Raw genomic sequence first — 16,183 nt, forward strand, 5'->3', positions numbered from 1 at the left:
TTGGATTTACACCGTATGTACTCTGCTTGAAGGAGCATTGTCTGGCAGGAATCATGACTGAACTGCGCCTGAGACGTCGAAAGCGTGTATTCACTCTCTAATGACACGCCAGCTTGTCTCCGGTATTTATGCAGCGTCCTCTCCCGACAGCGGAAGTTTACAGCGCGAACTGAAATAGGGCTTGCATTGAGGCTCTGTAAACGTGGGGCATGCATACGGCGATCAAGGACGCACAGATGTCAGCAGGAAGATGCTTGTCGCAATTTCAAGGCCTATGATATGACCAGTCTGAGAGCATGTGTGCATGGCCTTTGACTTCCATGAATTCCAATTAGGACCTAGGAAAGCTTGAAGGAATCAAGGATATACTGTACGTTATGGCAGGAGGTGTGGCAGACTATGTCACGGTCATGGTTGGTAATGAATCAAGCATATGACGGGTGGGAGCGACGGAAAGAAAGGACCCCGACATCGCTCAGTGTCCTGAGCTTCTGTCTACTGAACAGATAAGCCGCAAATATTTGCAGCTGAGAATCGCTGGCCAAGTGCGCGTCGCGACACTGGCATATCCTGCTAGTCCACGTAAATTGCTGGGCATTGTTTCGCGATAGCCTAGTACATCCGGGGTGAAGTACTTAATAAGTAGGAACGACAACGCGAGCACCTCAATACTCATCTCTGAGCGCATGGACAAGTACTGTGCTGCTTTTGCACCCTTCGCAAGGGTATTAATCTGCTGTGAGGACCTAGTGTGACGGTGACGCTCATGAAAGTGATTTGTGACACACGCGCCTGAGTCAATCGAGAACGTGGGCGGCATGTTATCTGCTTTCCATGGTCAAACAATGACACAAACCTTATACGTCTACCGCAGGCTGTGATGAGCAGACCACCCGTCTGCATAGTTGAAGACAGTAAATACATGCCCCAGTACCATGCCATGCTCACCGCACGCCTTCTGCACTTGCTTCCATCCGATGGTATCCTTGGATCCCGTGTGTACCACCACTTTCCGGCGGAGCTGTCCATCAACATGCTTCAACAGTCCTCGCGCAAGCGGCACGGGTTCAGATTCCAGTCCTGCATGGTGCCGAAGGGCTCTCGAAACGGCTTGGCACGTATGGGGGATGCATGCAAGGTGAGTATCTGCAGTTTGGGGCACGTGGGGAGTTCCTTGAGGAAGAATGGCGTGTCGAGCGCCCGATATCAGAGGTTCGACCACCAAGACGGGACTTGACTGAAGGTGCAGAAGTTGGTATGCCTTCCGTGCCTCCTGGGTACTGAGTATATGCATTGGAGAAAGTTTTCCAAGCGGCAAAAGATGACTGCCGGGTTTCTTGATTCCACTGAATAGTTTGTTCCGGCCGGGATTTTGTGACCTGAAAGCTTGGGCCATACAATGGCAAAGGCCTGAACACATGTGCCCGAATATCACTGTGCCCGGGCGTGATCATAATCTGGGCTAAGAAACAGTTCGGTACGAATGGAGGGATATCGGTGCCATACTGCTCCCAGTAGTGCCAAATTGACCATCCCTTCATATAGATTCGCAGGTTTGACCATTGCCATTATGCGGTGTACTTCATCGTCTCCGCAGGCGTCGCTAGACAGGATTTCACGATAAACTGCTATATCGTCCTGGCATTCGATGGTGACCTAGCGGAAGGAGATCTTGAATATGAGTTATGCCATTGCTTGCTACCGTACTCAGATCCCGCCGATGGCGACTCCTGCGACCTTCCCAAACTTCCTGTATATCGTTATGTGCATCTTAGCCCACGTAACCTGAGATCTCAGATGCTGATCAGTGCTATGGAGGAGGTGGCGATGGTAGAGTACACCAGATGTCGCTTCCATAGTTCTACAGCCTCGAGATACGGAGGCTCTAACTCCTCCACGCTTCATGTACAAGATACAAAGCTCTTGTAAAAGCTTTGAAGCTTACAGGCAGGTCGCACTGACTCACAGGCGTCCCTCAGGCGTGGCGTCGAGAAATCTACGCTCTTGTCCGAGGCAACTAAGCATCTTCCGGAAAGACCACGCATGTATTCAGTACTACAGTGACGATAATCGTACAGAATATGCCCTCTCCGCTGCTCCACAACCTGCCCCTTCGATCATTTCAGAAATGCGATTGGACTTGTTGATGAAGTGGGAGATAAGCGTAGCCAAGGGTACTGGGTTATTTGATTTGAAGGTTGCAGCCCGACAGAATGCAAGCCGGAAGGCTATGCATTCAAGTTAAGGCCGCACCGCAACGACTCGAAGAAGGGTTTGAAGGCCGGGCTTCGTAGTCGCTCGGACGGTTTGATATACGCAAAACGACAACTGGATAAGACGTGCAAGACTGCCCGGATATCACTTGGGGTATTTGATTTGAATAGCTTCATGCCGCTGGGAGTGTGCGAGGTGCAATGACCCAAAGGCTGTAAAATCCACGACATGGCAATAGCCATGTCACGCTGATCACGAAGTCCGGACAAGTAGTCGACTCCGCAGTAAATACGCGCTGATCCGAAAACGTCCCCAAGGCGGAAGCGCATCGGTGGCGAAACGAACAATGTTCTGTTCGTCATACACATCGTCTGGTCTGCGTACTTATGAGCTGAAAGTAGGAGATAAATGCGGAGATGAATACCTAATGTGCCGAATCGACAGCAGCACCAGCAGCGACGGTTGGGAATAGGAGTACCTTAGGTCACTAAGGTACAGTACTGCTTGCATGGTCTAGTAATCATGCGTGAGTAACAATGCAAAAGCGAGGGGAAGAGACATGAGCTACCACACCACACAGTGACTAGAAACAGTACGCGGTATTGTTGGCGTCATTTCTGATGCCTGAATCCCGTATGCTTCACAATCTCCAGGATTCTTCTGCGAGCGTCCACTAATCAAAGAGGTGCTACGCTGTGGGGTATTTGATTTGAGATTACAACCAGGAACCGGCCGACTATGCCACTATAGTAACATGAGTAGACGACAAGGAGACACAGACGCGGAGGAACTCACAGCCAGCACCAGGAGGATCACAGTCATTGACCAACCACCGGCCTGCAGTGTGCAGACAGCCCGAGAGATCTAGGATGGCTGATGTCAATTAACAATGTAGTCTCTGTTCGAGTGTGAGCGGCACCTGTGCACTGATCTCAACGAGCGCACCGAGCAGGTGGGAGAAGGCAAGGAGCAAATGCGGCGATCCCACGTTCTTATACTCTGCCCGATTTGGATGTGTTTGGCGGGAGAGGCTGAGACTGCATACTTACGCCGTCCAGCAGCGACGACGGCGACGGCGACGACGAGATACCCCTTATACCCACTACTGACGATGCCTTACTGATAATATACCTTTCACCACTGCCATGACCACTACTGCGTCTTCCCCGACTCTCGCGGACCGCAACGAGATACACAAGTCTTGCAAGAATTTGGAAGTGGTTGTGAACATCCTTAACGACTACTGCGAGGCTGCGAATGCTATCGTTCTACTTCAGAAGAAACTCGCCAAGGCGATCAGAGAAACCGCAGGCTCCAAATGTGTCGCTGAGATACCTGGTGCGCATGCATCGCGCCCTGCGGATCACCCCTGAGACTTATCTTGTCCTCCAGCCAATGCTCTCAATACCAGTGCAACCGTATTCGAAACCTTGGCTGAGGTAGATGTCAAGTTTGCGAAGAGTGCAGACAAGGAATGCGATGCGATAAGTGCCGAAGTCAAGAAGTGGTTTAAGAAGCTTGCAGTCAGTGATGCTCCAGTGGTTGTACGCATCGTTACTGAGCCCCAAGCTAGAAAGAGGAGAGGGCGCACGATGATCGCCTTGCAAATGCCAATGCGAAAATAAAGCAAGCAGGCCAGCTGTTCGAGAAGAAGTCCAAGCGGAATCCTCAAGATGCAGCAGGGGAGCATACCCGGTACATGAATCTTCTTGGTACTCTGGGACCAGAAGTCAACCAGGAGAAGTAGTAAGCACCATCCTCATCTCAAGAGAGTTGAACGCCGAGTCATTCCCACCAGCAACCACGCTTTGCTGGTCACTCAGCGTCATAGCTCGACCATGTATTCATTGGCGGCGTGTCTTTCTCGGGTTGCAGATTCTGAGTGGTTGCGCTCTTGTGAAGGTGTTCGGAAGTTCTCTCCAACAGTTGGCCGACTTGGAGAATGGCGCGCGCTCTGTGAAGGCGGCTGGTCAGGGGCTGTTCCAGCAGACTTGCCTGACGCAGATGCACAGAATTATGGCCAACAGAACACGTCGGAAGGTGATCGCAGAGTAGGGCAAGAGTTGGCGGTGCCCTCCTCGGGCATACCTGCTCCTGAATACTCATCCCGTCAAACTTCCGGAGCTGCGACACCATTAGGACACTCTCCTCGTGCACCTCCTCAGTACTTGCCAGAATCTGGAGGGCCGACGTCGAATCCACCAACAGACGCGCTCAGGGAGCTTCAGGATGCCAAGTCCCGGGCTTTAGGCAAGAACAAGAACGACACTCTAACGTCGATAACATCATTGTCTTCCTTCCCCTCTCCTCCCACCCACTTCCCGCTTCCGCCTGTTACAAGGAGGGATTCTGATGCTGTTCTCATCACCACTACACCCGAAACCAAGGCGGACCCTCAGTCTGAATCGCGGACATCCTCGGGATTGACACCGTTCCCTCGGATGACGGATTCTCCTACAGCAGAGTCACCCTCGGAGAATTTTGATGGTTCGCTGGCTCCTCCTGACATGTCCACTACTACACAAATAGCGCTCTCTTCGTCGGCTCCTGCGAATAGGTTAGAAAACGCGGTTGAGGAGCCGATGACCCTGACCACAGAGACTACGAACATTACTACCGAGCATTCACCTTTACAGCCACCGTCTCCGCTTCCCAGGAATGCCGATGTGGGGAAGCCTCGCTCTGGCGATCGTTCCGTTCCTGGTGACCTTTCTGGCTCGTACAAGACTAGAGATTACGTGGGTGACGCCGAATTCGGAGTGCATCCGACGAGAGTGGTGACCAAGGAGGAAGCCAAAGCTTCGAACCGGGAGATCTCGAGTCCCAAAAATCTCGAGAGGAGCGATACCAGCAAGAGCAATGGCAGCACGGTCGCCGCCCTACGCGATCGATATGTTCGCACGGTATGCAACTGCGAATTGATCTCTCTTAGCTCCCTTGTCTGATTCATTTCTCTAGGCTGGAGCGACTTCTCCACGATGGAAAGAAGTCCCAAGGTTTTCGGGCAGCGTGTCGAATCTTGCTGTCAGATACGAGTCGCCTGGTGCTGTGCCACCCTCTCCCAGGTCTGGAGCAGGATCGTCGAGTGACGAACGGCGTCATATGTCTCTGGATTCGACCGGTCGCGTGTCAGACGTCTCACTCCCAGAACGGAGTGGCGCAACTGGTAGATACGTTCCTACTGACGCTGCACTTCCTGTTTCCGATATCAACCTCCGTCGCCAACGTATAGAAGAACTGGAAGAGCTGGAACTCCGAGAGAAGGAATACGAGCTGAGAATGCAAGAACGGGAGATCGAGCATCGGGCCCAAGAACTGGAGTTGCAGCGCGTTCTTCTCGTCAATGCTCGCAGACCTGATGGCTACACCAGCGACAGTTCGCGCGGCACGGCAACAAGGTTTGCCCCACGTCCCTTGCCAGATTCACCTTCCTCTGCGCCAGCCCTACAGCCTCGCTATCCAATGTACTCATATAGCACCACCCATCTCGTGCCGCAGTCTTCTAATCCCGCATCTGCAAGCCATTATGGGTCTAGCCAACCTTCCTCTCCTGTCTATCGTCCTACGGATCATTCTACGAGTTGCGGTTGCGAAGCATGCTCCGTCTCGAAGTACAGGAGTGCCGACCCGTCGCCCACCCTGCGTAGCCTCCGTCCTCCGGCGCCGCCAATTACGCTCCGGCCAGAGAAACCGAAGGGTTGGATCAGACGTCTCAGTATGCCCGTCATAAGCAACATTAGTGCCTTCTCGCTGGATTCGAAGAAGAATATCAGCAGCGCGGGAATAGCGGGAGGCCCTGGCTCGAGAAACAGCTACGCGTTGCCGGATGAAGACGGGAGGCTGCAGAGCGATCTGAGGGCCGGCATCAGGAACCGCAGTTCAACAAATCTTGCTCGGCGGTGATATCATGCGTGTTTTTTTCTTCGGACAGTCTATTCCGCTGCGATACTACTTACGACGTGTACGACGATACCCTTGTTCCTTGCTTACTCTATCTGCTCAGACCACACGACCCGGCTCTCGAGCGTTCAAGCGTTCATTGTCTTATTGCGCTAATGTATGTGTAGGTTACTCCGCGTAGTGCCATGCCTCTCTTGCTAGTCTTGCGATTTGAAATGCACGGCTCTTTCTGGTTTAGAGTGGTCCATTCTGCAACCTCGGCGTCTTCTGATCTCCAAGTGATGTTTCTGTGTCCATGGCGAGCCTCATGTACACTGAACGCGCCCCCAAACCTAATCGACGTGATTTAGTAAGACTACATGTAGTACCGTCCCTTCTCGATGCGAATCGGAGGAATGCTAGCCGTACAAGATGCAAAAAACCACAATGGGTCAGCGCTAGCTGGAGAGTCTCAAATCAATCAGAACACGAGGTGATTCAACAGGAATGCATGCGAAGCTTTTAGTCTCACCTGCGCCTTCACCGCCCATGACATGCATTTATGACATCCCTGTTTCCAAACTACCAACGCCACGCGGATCCGTCGGAACTACCGTCTACCACTAATAGGCAGCCATCATTCGCGCTGGCTGGAGCCACGCAGGCATTTCTTTTGTCCGAGGACATAAGACTGCGGCGACGATTTCATTAACTAGATCGCGACTAGAAGGTCCGAGACCCTACCTACCTACCACAGGGCTCGAGGGTATAATAAGGTTTATGCCAGAATATACCACAATACGATACATGCAAAAATGATGATACAAACTTGGTGCTGAACGTGAAGGGCGTCGCGAAAACATGCATGCACAATGTACGGATATGGGGTAAAGTCCGAAGGATGACGAATTAGAGACGGCGACCGCGCGGCCTGTAGAGGGCGAACGGGGCGTCTGGGGAAGAATTAAAGTAAAACTGGTAGCCGGGGGGTCCAGCGTTGGCGAATGGCGCGGAGGGGATCGAGTGATCTTGCAGGGTATATGCGCGTCCCTGATCCGCGGGTGGTTGGTTGGCCAGGTCGACGCCGTATGATGATGGAGGTTCGCGTGAAAACTCCGAGAACGGTGGCAGGACGGGTGCCGGAGGTAAGTGTCTATGCACGTCACAAGGGCTGGCTGAAGCAGATTGCACCATCATAGGCACGGGCGCGTGAATGTGGTGCACAGTCGGTATCGGCGCAGGTGGTTGGTGGTAATGCAACCTCGCTTTGCGTGAATTCCTCTCTTCCATTGGCGAGCATGCCAGAGTGTAGAAGTAGAGATTCTGCCAAGTACATGTCAGCGTGAGTCTGAGATGGGGTACAAGTACACGAACCTGAGGAGGTGCATGCTGAATTCTCTCATCAACACGGTAGGCGGAGACCAGGGTCTGCGGCACGGTCTCCTGCATAGCACTCGAGGCCCAAGTTGGAACAACTTCACCATCGACTGGTGATGCACCCAACGACAGCTTTGAGAGTAACTGCAGTGGCTCTGAAGGCGACGGCTTCTCCCTTGTGGAGAGGTCCGGTTGAGGGATCTCCAGCCGAAGACCGTTGACCCGGGGGACAGAATTGCTCGCGGGTAACCGGGGAGTCGGAGCCAGACAGAATGCGTCCGCAGCAGTACGTTTTAAACCAGACAGCGACGAAGAAACGTATGGCACATTGTGCTGTTTGTGAGGCTCAGAACAAGGAAACTTGCAGCCAGCAGAACGACGGCTCGGCGATGAAGAACGGGCACGGTGCGACGTCGAGTGCGAAGTGGGACTGTACATCGAAGTGGACCTGTGGAACTGTGCTTTCGAGAGGGGTGTAGGTCGTGCGCGCCACCGAGAACGATGCCAATGTTGTGATTCTCTTTCCTTTGCCATGGTAAGACCCTTCAACAGGTTTAGCCATGAATCGTAAGTCGTCTCGTCCACGTAAAGGCCGAAATCGATTCCAAGAAGGAACTCCCTCTCCATCTTGTTCACCTCTGCTAGGCCAATGCCAGATACCTCAGCCCACGTCTTGTTCGTGTATGTATTACTGAGGAATGCATGGTCAGAAAAGGGGAACGACAAGCAGACGGGAAATGCGCGCACTCGTCAACAAACTTATTAGCCATCATAAGGGCCGCCAAAGCAACTCGATACTCGCTGCCGGCTTGACCGGTGGTGAAACGATTACGCGCCTTCATACGATATATATAATGCAGCGAGAGCACGATAACAGATTGGCTGACTTGGGTCGTCTCCAGGACCTTTTGCATGAAGCGGACGAAAGCGGGAGAGACGGAAAATTGCAGAGATGCTGTCGAGGAACTACTGTGAGGGAAGTAAGGTTGAGGCTGTTGAGGGTCAGGACAGTTTCGTTTTGATGGAGACGACGATGAAGGTAGCGATGAAAACCACAGGTAGCATATCATTTCGCAAGTCTTCTCGACGATGTATTGAGATGGTCGCTGCTGACAATCGCCTAACCAATCGAACACTGGTAGATAGGACTGCGAAGCCAATCGACAGACACTACCACCGTGCGTGTACGAATACTGGGGGCCAGATACTGCCGAGGGCCCGGCGGGGAGGGGCGAAGCGCAGATAGAGCCGTACCGTTCACCTGGAGCCACACGATCCTCAGTTGAAGGCCACCAGAAGGAGGGAAACGACAATACTGACCACTGGAGCAGCTAACTTGCGGGAGGACATGATCCACGTCTTCCCGTGTATGATGAAACGGCCTGCATGACCCGCGAGGGAAGAGCAGCCCAGAAGGCGTGTGGTACATGGCCGAGGTGAGTGAAGACCAGGTGGAGAGACCGTGCATTGGAAGAGAGGAGAGGGAAGCGGCCATGGTGGAGAGAGGGAAGTGTTATTTATGACATGAAGAGTGGTGGAATAAAAGCAAGAGAGGCATGTTGCAATGGACAGCTGGTATCTTATTTGGAGAGGACGAGTTGGCCCCGGATAAAAACTTGGGAGACCAAGCGGAGACGTACCCGACCGATTGATCACGCTCGGTCCGTCGCTCTGCCAGATCACCTCCCCCGAAATATTTTCGCTTTCATTAGCTCCGAATTAATCTACGCATCTTTGTGTAAATCGGCATCATACTACATCAACACATGTACAAACTGCTCCTCCTATTGTCTCGTCTGCGAACAAAAGGTCCAGGTGCGGTCTACATCCTCATGCTCCAGCTTTCCAGTATGCGATATCTCCATCCACCACTACAATCAATCTCAACTGTCAGTAACCCGCCCACGCTTTTTTCCGCTTGGAAACACCTACTTTCGTAAGGCTTCCCTTGTTGCCTGAGCTTGCCGGCCGCCTTCACGGCCGCTTCGCTGCCGTACTCCTTCAGGTCGTCGAACGTCATGATCTCACCACACACAAACTTGTTCTCGAAGTCCGTGCTTTACAAATCCTTGTCAGGGGTGATGCACCACGCGTTCATTAAAAAAAGCGTACTGGATGACACCAGCCGCTTGGGGAGCCTTTGTGCCTCTTCGAATTGTCCACGCTCGGACTTCATCCGGTCCGCAGGTGAAATAGCGAATAAGCTGCGCAACACGCCAAAAATTAAGGGTCAGCAAACGTAACCAAATCGTCCGAAACGGCGAACACACGTCAAGACTTGAATATCCAGCTTGAGTGATCTTCGGCAGTGCGCTCTGTGCGCCAACTTTTGTTTGTTCCTCGGCTGCTTCCTCCTCGGGCAGGTTCACCAAACGCTCCTCAAGGGCTACAGAGAACGGAATCAGTGGGTCGCCAGGGTTGTTCTCGTCAATCCACGCCTTGATCTTGGGCAACCTGCCAGCGGTAGCTATTCGGCATCAGTGTACACACTGTAGCCAAGCGAACGCACCACTTGTTCTTCTTTCGGACATAATCCTTCTCACTGAGGTTTACAAGGTACGTGACAGGCTTCGCCGTCAGCAATTGTAGTCCGTTGACGACATCGACCTGGATGGACCAGTCAGCAAGCTGCATCACAACAACAAATGATGCTGCATGATTGAAGCTTGGAAACCACAAGGAAAAAGGATCAGAATGGACGTTCTCTCATTGGCATTTAGGGCGTTACTCCCGCCTCAACGAGCTGGGTTAGTTCGAGCCTTTGGCTCTTTGTCATCACAGAATGCGGCAACACAACAAGTCGTGATTGGTACGGCATTTACCTGAGAAGAAACGACGAGTTAGCCAACGGAATAGGAGAAGATAGATGCACCAAAGCACGTGGACAAGTAAGTGTGTAGAAGGAAAGGAAAACACTTCAAGACATTAACGAAAGGAGACCGAGCGGACGGAGAAAGTGCATTGATCAGAGTATATCATTATCTCAAAGGCCGGGGCGTTACTCCCGCCTCGACGAGCTGGGTTAATGTTCGAGCAAACGAGCTCTTTATCATCACGCATGGAGGAAGTAGGGAGGGCAGAAAAAGAAATTACCGTACCTCTTTGTTGGTCCACTCTGCTTTGCGGATATCCTTGTTCTCCTCAGTCAAAACCTTGTAGACTTTCTCCACACTGGCCTAAAGCATTGATCAGCCCCGAGTCACTCCCTCGGGCACACGCCCACCCACAATTTCTTCTTTCTTTGCCCTGTCTGCTAGACTGGTGTTACCGAGCGCACGGCCGCTCTTCTTAAGCCCGTCCAGGGCCTTCTCGACCCACTCGATATCTTTCAGACGGAGTTCGGTCTGAATAATCTCCATGTCGCGGATGGGGTTGACTTCGCCTTCGACGTGAATGACCTCCGCATCATCGAACGCGCGCACGACTTGGAAGATACCGTCGACGGCGCGCACATGCGACAAGAACGCGTTGCCCAGGCCAGCTCCGGTCGATGCACCCTGTCAGAAAGCGAGTTACTCACAGCGTTATGCAGAAAACCACGGATGACCTACGGCTGTCAAACCGGCGATGTCGATGCATGTGAGGAACGCGGGAATGCGGGAGACGGGCTTGTACACGTCGCAAAGCCACTCGAAACGAGTGTCTGGCACGGGGATACGCGCTTCCTGCATGCAGAACGGGTGTCAAAATTATCAGCGTTAGGAAGCAATGCTGAAGAATTGACTTCTGGGTTGATGGTTGCATAAGGGAAATTTCTGGCAATACCCAAGTCTGAAAGTAAACAGAGTACATCTTAGCAATGCAGAAGGAGCAAAGCCAAAGACTGCTTACCGGTCTTGGAGAGTACGTTGAAGAACGATGACTTGCCCACGTTGGGCACCCCTAGAAAATGTTTGCATATAAGTCGGGAAAGCAAGGAGATGTTGCGAGACAAACCTACGATACCGATCCTCAAGTTATTGCTTGGTCGCCCGAGCAAGGTTTTCTTCTCGACTACGGCCTTCTTCGGGGGCATCCTGGACTTCTTTGCTAAGAGGGGATGTGAGATAGAAAAATATCGTTGACAGGCTAGAAATGTAGGAAAGGAGAGAGATGGCGGAGGCCTCGGAAGACCACTGCAATAGAGCCGCTGTAAGAGCTGCACTGGCACGCCCGAGTGCAATCGATCTATCATAAACACTTTTGGAAACAGAAAAAGAGATGACAGCATTTCGTTCCCTTTTTAGCAACCGAATCTTCTCCAAGGGAGGACCAAATCCTTTTCTTTCCCACACAAACTCAGAGTTTGGTCCAGTTCTGCGTCTAGATAAGACATCATTTTTACAAAAAGAGAAGTGTCTGGCCCGCCACTCTCTCACAGACCGAAAGAGCGAGTCCGAGACACGCTCCTCGACCTCGACCTCTATCATGCGAGCATCGTTCCTACCAGTAGCCTTTCTCTTTCTTTCTGCGCTTTCCGTGAATGCGCAGACATTCACCACCACTAATCCGTGAGTTGAGTCCTCCTCCAAGGGAGAACGACTTTACCGACTACGGGCTGTATTTTAGGCTTGGTTTCACGGTCGTCGAAGTCCTCACACTGGACCCTCTGGGTCTACCAACAACTGAGATACTGTACGTCCTCCGTTATGATGCTTGCAGAATATCGCTCATACCTCTTCAGGTCAACTGTCTCGTCCTCATCCGCTCTAACTTCCTCAACTCCTTCCTCCTCCTCATCGAGTCTCTCATCCAGCTCCAGCAGTTCAACACCGTCGAGTACTACCGTTGCAACGCCAACGGCGACGGCAACGACAACTCCAGGAGCAGTTCAACAAGGACCGATTGAGCAATCACCCACGAACGAAGGTCCAGCAGGCCCAACGCAGTACACATACACAACCACAAATGCTGCGGGTATGACCTTTCCTCAGATGACAGCTGCGGAGATGCTAAATTTACTTCATAGGCGAAACCATCGCGGTTCCTGCCGTATTCACACCGACGTTCTCTCCAACCACCCTCCCTAACCCAACTACGAGCGGATCTGTCCTGCAGTACAGTGCCTGGCTGTCCATGATCGGCACCCACACCGTCCCGGCGAACAGTGCGATGACGCGGTGGAGTCTGGAGCGCACATGGTATGGCGTTGCAGCTGGGACTCTCGTCGGCGTTGTTGGTGGTGCGCTGCTAGTGCTTGCTTGAAGGGCATTTCCATCGGTCTACGGACATTACAGACATTACAGACGCGTTTCGCTGGAGACCACGGACTGCAACATACCGTTGTGACTAAAAGGTGCAGGGCAGACCACCTTCGTCCTTCTGTAAAGCAGATTACACACTATATCTTACGTATACCTTGCGATGCAGTGGCTGGACAATGCATGATTCGTCTATTATAAGACACGTGCACGTGCTGTGACGCGTTTCCGAATATTAATATTATTGTGGGCCACCGTGGGCTACATGAACACCCATCTTGGACTAAATTGCTCTATCTGAGCTCGTGTCCACTCTGGCAATTTTCTTGGATTAAATCTACGACTTACCTGCACTTTTCCCAGCGAAGCGTGCTTGGGGGCTAACCACAGTCGACATGTCTGACATCGCGGCTGTCGTTTGTGTTGTGGATTCATCCTACCTCCTAGCTTCAGAGTGGCCGCAGACTCTCCAGGAATATGTAATTCCCCTGTTGCAGCGTATGAGTGACCTATCTTCCAGCCGCAAGGTGCGTGCATCGCCATGTCCATTCTGTCCGGTCCACTCATTGCGGCGACGGTTAGCTGCTCATTGGCTACGTGAGTTATGCTACTGCGGAAACGAGACCTATTCCTTTGCTGGCAAGAGTGTTCTTCGGGTCTGCTACAACTCTCGTAAAAGACCTACACGAGGACCCGATCAAGATGGGCATAGGCCAGACAGGTACCGGAGGCTCTAAGGGAATGGCTGCGCTGGAAGGTCTCGTTGCCGCAGTGGAGGTACAGTGTTTTCGTATACAGTCATTCGGTGATTGAACCAGTTTCCTGCAGCTATTTGACACCCTGCGGAAGTCGGTGGAGGTGAGTGACTCGTTAGTTTGGTCGTTGTGGGTCTTACTGGGACCGCAGGCGTCGGCTTGTCATATAGTGCACATTGCAGCAGGGGCTCCGGACTCTGCACAGAAACCTCTCTGGAACACCTCCCCCAGCATGGACTCGGTCAATTGGAACACCTTGCCGTCGGAGCTGCAAAAGGTGAGTTGAGAGACTGCGTGTTAGCATACTCTTATCGCCTTTCTTCCAAGAGGAAAATTAGTTACAGTAATATCCTTCTGGCGAAGTTGCCACAACTTTCAGAGTTTCACACAGCTGTACGTGTGCTTGTGTATACTCCGATTGACATTCTACCAATCTAAAATCAGGCAGCAGTCGGATTGTCTCAGAAACCCTGGTTTGTGGTACGACCTCACCATGCTCTTCGTCTAACAGGTTTTCCGTCGCCTCAGCAAAAAGGTAATTCTGTCGGCTGTTAAACATGTTTAAGGCTCATTTCGGCTCCAAGGCGTCAAACGGTCACATGAAGGAACACCTAACGCAGAGCGCACACCAGAAGCTAAGCGCACACGTGTCCAATCTCATCCCGGTCGGATGTCTTCAAAATCAGCACAACCAGCACCACATCGCGACGCTTCTCCACAACCTGATCTCACTCATCACGCACTTGTACCTGCACCTGCCGCTGCACCTATGCCGGCACCCCCTCCTGCTTCTGCCTCTACTCCTGCTTCTGGTTCTCCAGCATCACGGAGTTCCCACAGTGCTCAGGTGCCTCGGATTACTGGTGTCTCCCCGGAACAGCTACAGGTGATGAGGGACCGTTTGGTGCAGACTCGCACGCACCTTGAGCAGAGGGTGCAGTTGATGCAGGAGCATCTCAACGCTGGGCGACTCCAGGAGGCGGAGGCCCTCAGGGCCCAGATTCAGAAGGAAGCGCAGCAGTTCAACAAGCTCAAGTACTACGTGGAACTTCACGTACGCGCAGCTCAAGCCGCTTCGCAGCAACCAAATTCACAGACGCAACATGGTGGAAACGTGGCCAACAGCACGAATACATCCGTGCCACCTTCTATATCAAGCGGAAACGCAGGACTTCAGCCGGCTCCTGCAGCTCCTCAGATGCCGCCATCCACATCATTTTCCCCTGATTCCGGTCCGTATCTCAACAACGAACTACCGTCTTCTAACCCTCCAGTGCAAGGGGTTCCCCAGCCTATGTTGTCTGGGTCGCAATCCACGCAGCCGGCTCACAATACCAATAATCCCGTCAGCGGGCAACAGTTGCCTCACGGCATGCATCTGCCTAGCAGCGTTTCACCGCAAATAGCGACACAAATGCAGAAGCTAATCGAACAGCAGCGGAATAGGGCACACGCGCAATCGTCAATCCCTCCCACACAGATACTCCCCGAACGAGCATCGGTCCCAGGTGTTGCGGGTCCGCAACAAAGCAGACAGATTGTCCCTGACTCGGCTCATCGCACTTTGATCTGGCGAGGGTTTGAATCACAGCATGAATTCCAAACACAAGTAGTCATCCGTGTTGTAGACCATGCTGAACATTGGTGAGTGTCTGTATTCCTGTCATTGTCTATACTTTGACCGAGTGATGATGCTACAGGCGATCTGAATTTTGGCCACCCATTCTGACGTTAACACCGTCGGAAAGGGAGGCAGTACCCGTGGAGGTTCTGCAAGATTGGCTGAAAACACAAGACATTGTTCTCATTCAAGTTGCTCCTGCAAATCAAATCGCAGACCATGAAGCAAACAGTAACAAGCTAGGCGGGCTCCAGAACCTTCTGATAGACAAACGGGTACGTTCTCATTCATGCGCGCACTACATCGTCTTATTTATGCATCGTCAGTATGCGGTCGGTATGTGTGGCGGTCCCAATGGCTTGCCCAAGATGCGCCTGCTCATCTTCCCATTGAGGACAAATACGATGGGACCTGCATTCGCAGCTGCATATTTCTATCAGCCGAGTGGAATGCCTGAAACACCGAGGCCAAGTGTCTGTGGTATCCGGTTGACGAAGTGCCCTGTGGGTATTGCACGAGTGCTTGCAAAGCTACTCCCCGAGCAAGAGGCACAGTATGAGTCTTTGACGAGGGACCAGCGTCTTCAATGGATACAAGGATTGCATCAGCGTCAAGTTCAGCTGGACCACCAGCAACAACAACACCGGCAGCAACAACTGCAGCTACTTCAGCAACAGCAGCAGCAGCAATTCCTCGTTCAATATATTCAGCAGACACAGTCGGGCCAACAACAACCGCCTACTCTTTCTAATATGAATCCGGCGTTACCATTCTTCCCCGGAGGACAGGGACAAGGTGGCGGAGTCATGAACGCGTACGCAAACCCAGCGTCTCAGCAACAACCATCGAATCCTATGGGGATGAACTTCACCCCTCAGACGCAATCTCTCGGTATGTCAGTGGGCATGCACCAACGGACTGCGAGCGGTGGCGCACCGAATGGCGTTAGCTCCGAGATGTTGCAGTCATTCATGCAACGTAACCAAGAGGGGATGGGGGGTGGCATAGGGTCATGAAGATGTTCTTACAACATAGCTATATGTTGGATCTTGTTTCGGAAGACGTTGTACGAGTGCGTTACATGCATGATATATGTACTATCACAATCGCCACTGTACGTTTCGAGTGCAGAATCTGCCAAAGTAAGTAATACATCA

At 52.2% G+C, this 16,183-nt stretch overlaps 6 protein-coding genes across 6 annotated transcripts; 3 read left to right on the forward strand and 3 right to left on the reverse strand.

Moving 5' to 3' along the window:
* Window positions 1–2,466: 2,466 nt before the first annotated feature.
* SCP_1302480 (hypothetical protein) lies at window positions 2,467–2,724 on the reverse strand (the record flags this gene model as incomplete). The annotated part of the gene is made up of 2 exons (XM_027763545.1): window positions 2,467–2,590; window positions 2,639–2,724. 2 exons carry the CDS (start codon window positions 2,722–2,724, stop codon window positions 2,467–2,469), a joined length of 210 nt encoding a protein of 69 aa, XP_027619346.1.
* A 635-nt stretch (window positions 2,725–3,359) lies between these two features.
* On the forward strand, window positions 3,360–6,117 carry SCP_1302490 (hypothetical protein; the record flags this gene model as incomplete). The annotated part of the gene is made up of 5 exons (XM_027763546.1): window positions 3,360–3,552; window positions 3,607–3,737; window positions 3,788–3,960; window positions 4,013–5,117; window positions 5,173–6,117. 5 exons carry the CDS (start codon window positions 3,360–3,362, stop codon window positions 6,115–6,117), a joined length of 2,547 nt encoding a protein of 848 aa, XP_027619347.1.
* An 885-nt stretch (window positions 6,118–7,002) lies between these two features.
* On the reverse strand, window positions 7,003–8,965 carry SCP_1302500 (hypothetical protein; the record flags this gene model as incomplete). The annotated part of the gene is made up of 4 exons (XM_027763547.1): window positions 7,003–7,416; window positions 7,468–8,161; window positions 8,218–8,731; window positions 8,791–8,965. 4 exons carry the CDS (start codon window positions 8,963–8,965, stop codon window positions 7,003–7,005), a joined length of 1,797 nt encoding a protein of 598 aa, XP_027619348.1.
* Window positions 8,966–9,300: 335 nt separating this feature from the next.
* On the reverse strand, window positions 9,301–11,485 carry SCP_1302510 (Obg-like ATPase 1; the record flags this gene model as incomplete). Its single annotated transcript, XM_027763548.1, has 11 exons — window positions 9,301–9,341; window positions 9,403–9,527; window positions 9,583–9,674; window positions 9,741–9,924; window positions 9,980–10,077; window positions 10,569–10,646; window positions 10,698–10,967; window positions 11,022–11,135; window positions 11,195–11,241; window positions 11,302–11,352; window positions 11,407–11,485. 11 exons carry the CDS (start codon window positions 11,483–11,485, stop codon window positions 9,301–9,303), a joined length of 1,179 nt encoding a protein of 392 aa, XP_027619349.1.
* Window positions 11,486–11,877: 392 nt separating this feature from the next.
* SCP_1302520 (hypothetical protein) lies at window positions 11,878–12,654 on the forward strand (the record flags this gene model as incomplete). The annotated part of the gene is made up of 4 exons (XM_027763549.1): window positions 11,878–11,960; window positions 12,019–12,084; window positions 12,134–12,366; window positions 12,419–12,654. 4 exons carry the CDS (start codon window positions 11,878–11,880, stop codon window positions 12,652–12,654), a joined length of 618 nt encoding a protein of 205 aa, XP_027619350.1.
* Window positions 12,655–13,045: 391 nt separating this feature from the next.
* SCP_1302530 (hypothetical protein) lies at window positions 13,046–16,042 on the forward strand (the record flags this gene model as incomplete). The annotated part of the gene is made up of 9 exons (XM_027763550.1): window positions 13,046–13,177; window positions 13,233–13,427; window positions 13,479–13,508; window positions 13,557–13,682; window positions 13,733–13,798; window positions 13,850–13,940; window positions 13,990–15,049; window positions 15,106–15,301; window positions 15,353–16,042. 9 exons carry the CDS (start codon window positions 13,046–13,048, stop codon window positions 16,040–16,042), a joined length of 2,586 nt encoding a protein of 861 aa, XP_027619351.1.
* Between the last annotated feature and the right edge of the window lie 141 nt (window positions 16,043–16,183).

The sequence above is a fragment of the Sparassis crispa genome, assembly GCF_003851025.1.
Source record: "Sparassis crispa DNA, contig_000012F, whole genome shotgun sequence".
Classification (NCBI taxonomy): Eukaryota; Fungi; Basidiomycota; class Agaricomycetes; order Polyporales; family Sparassidaceae; genus Sparassis; species Sparassis crispa.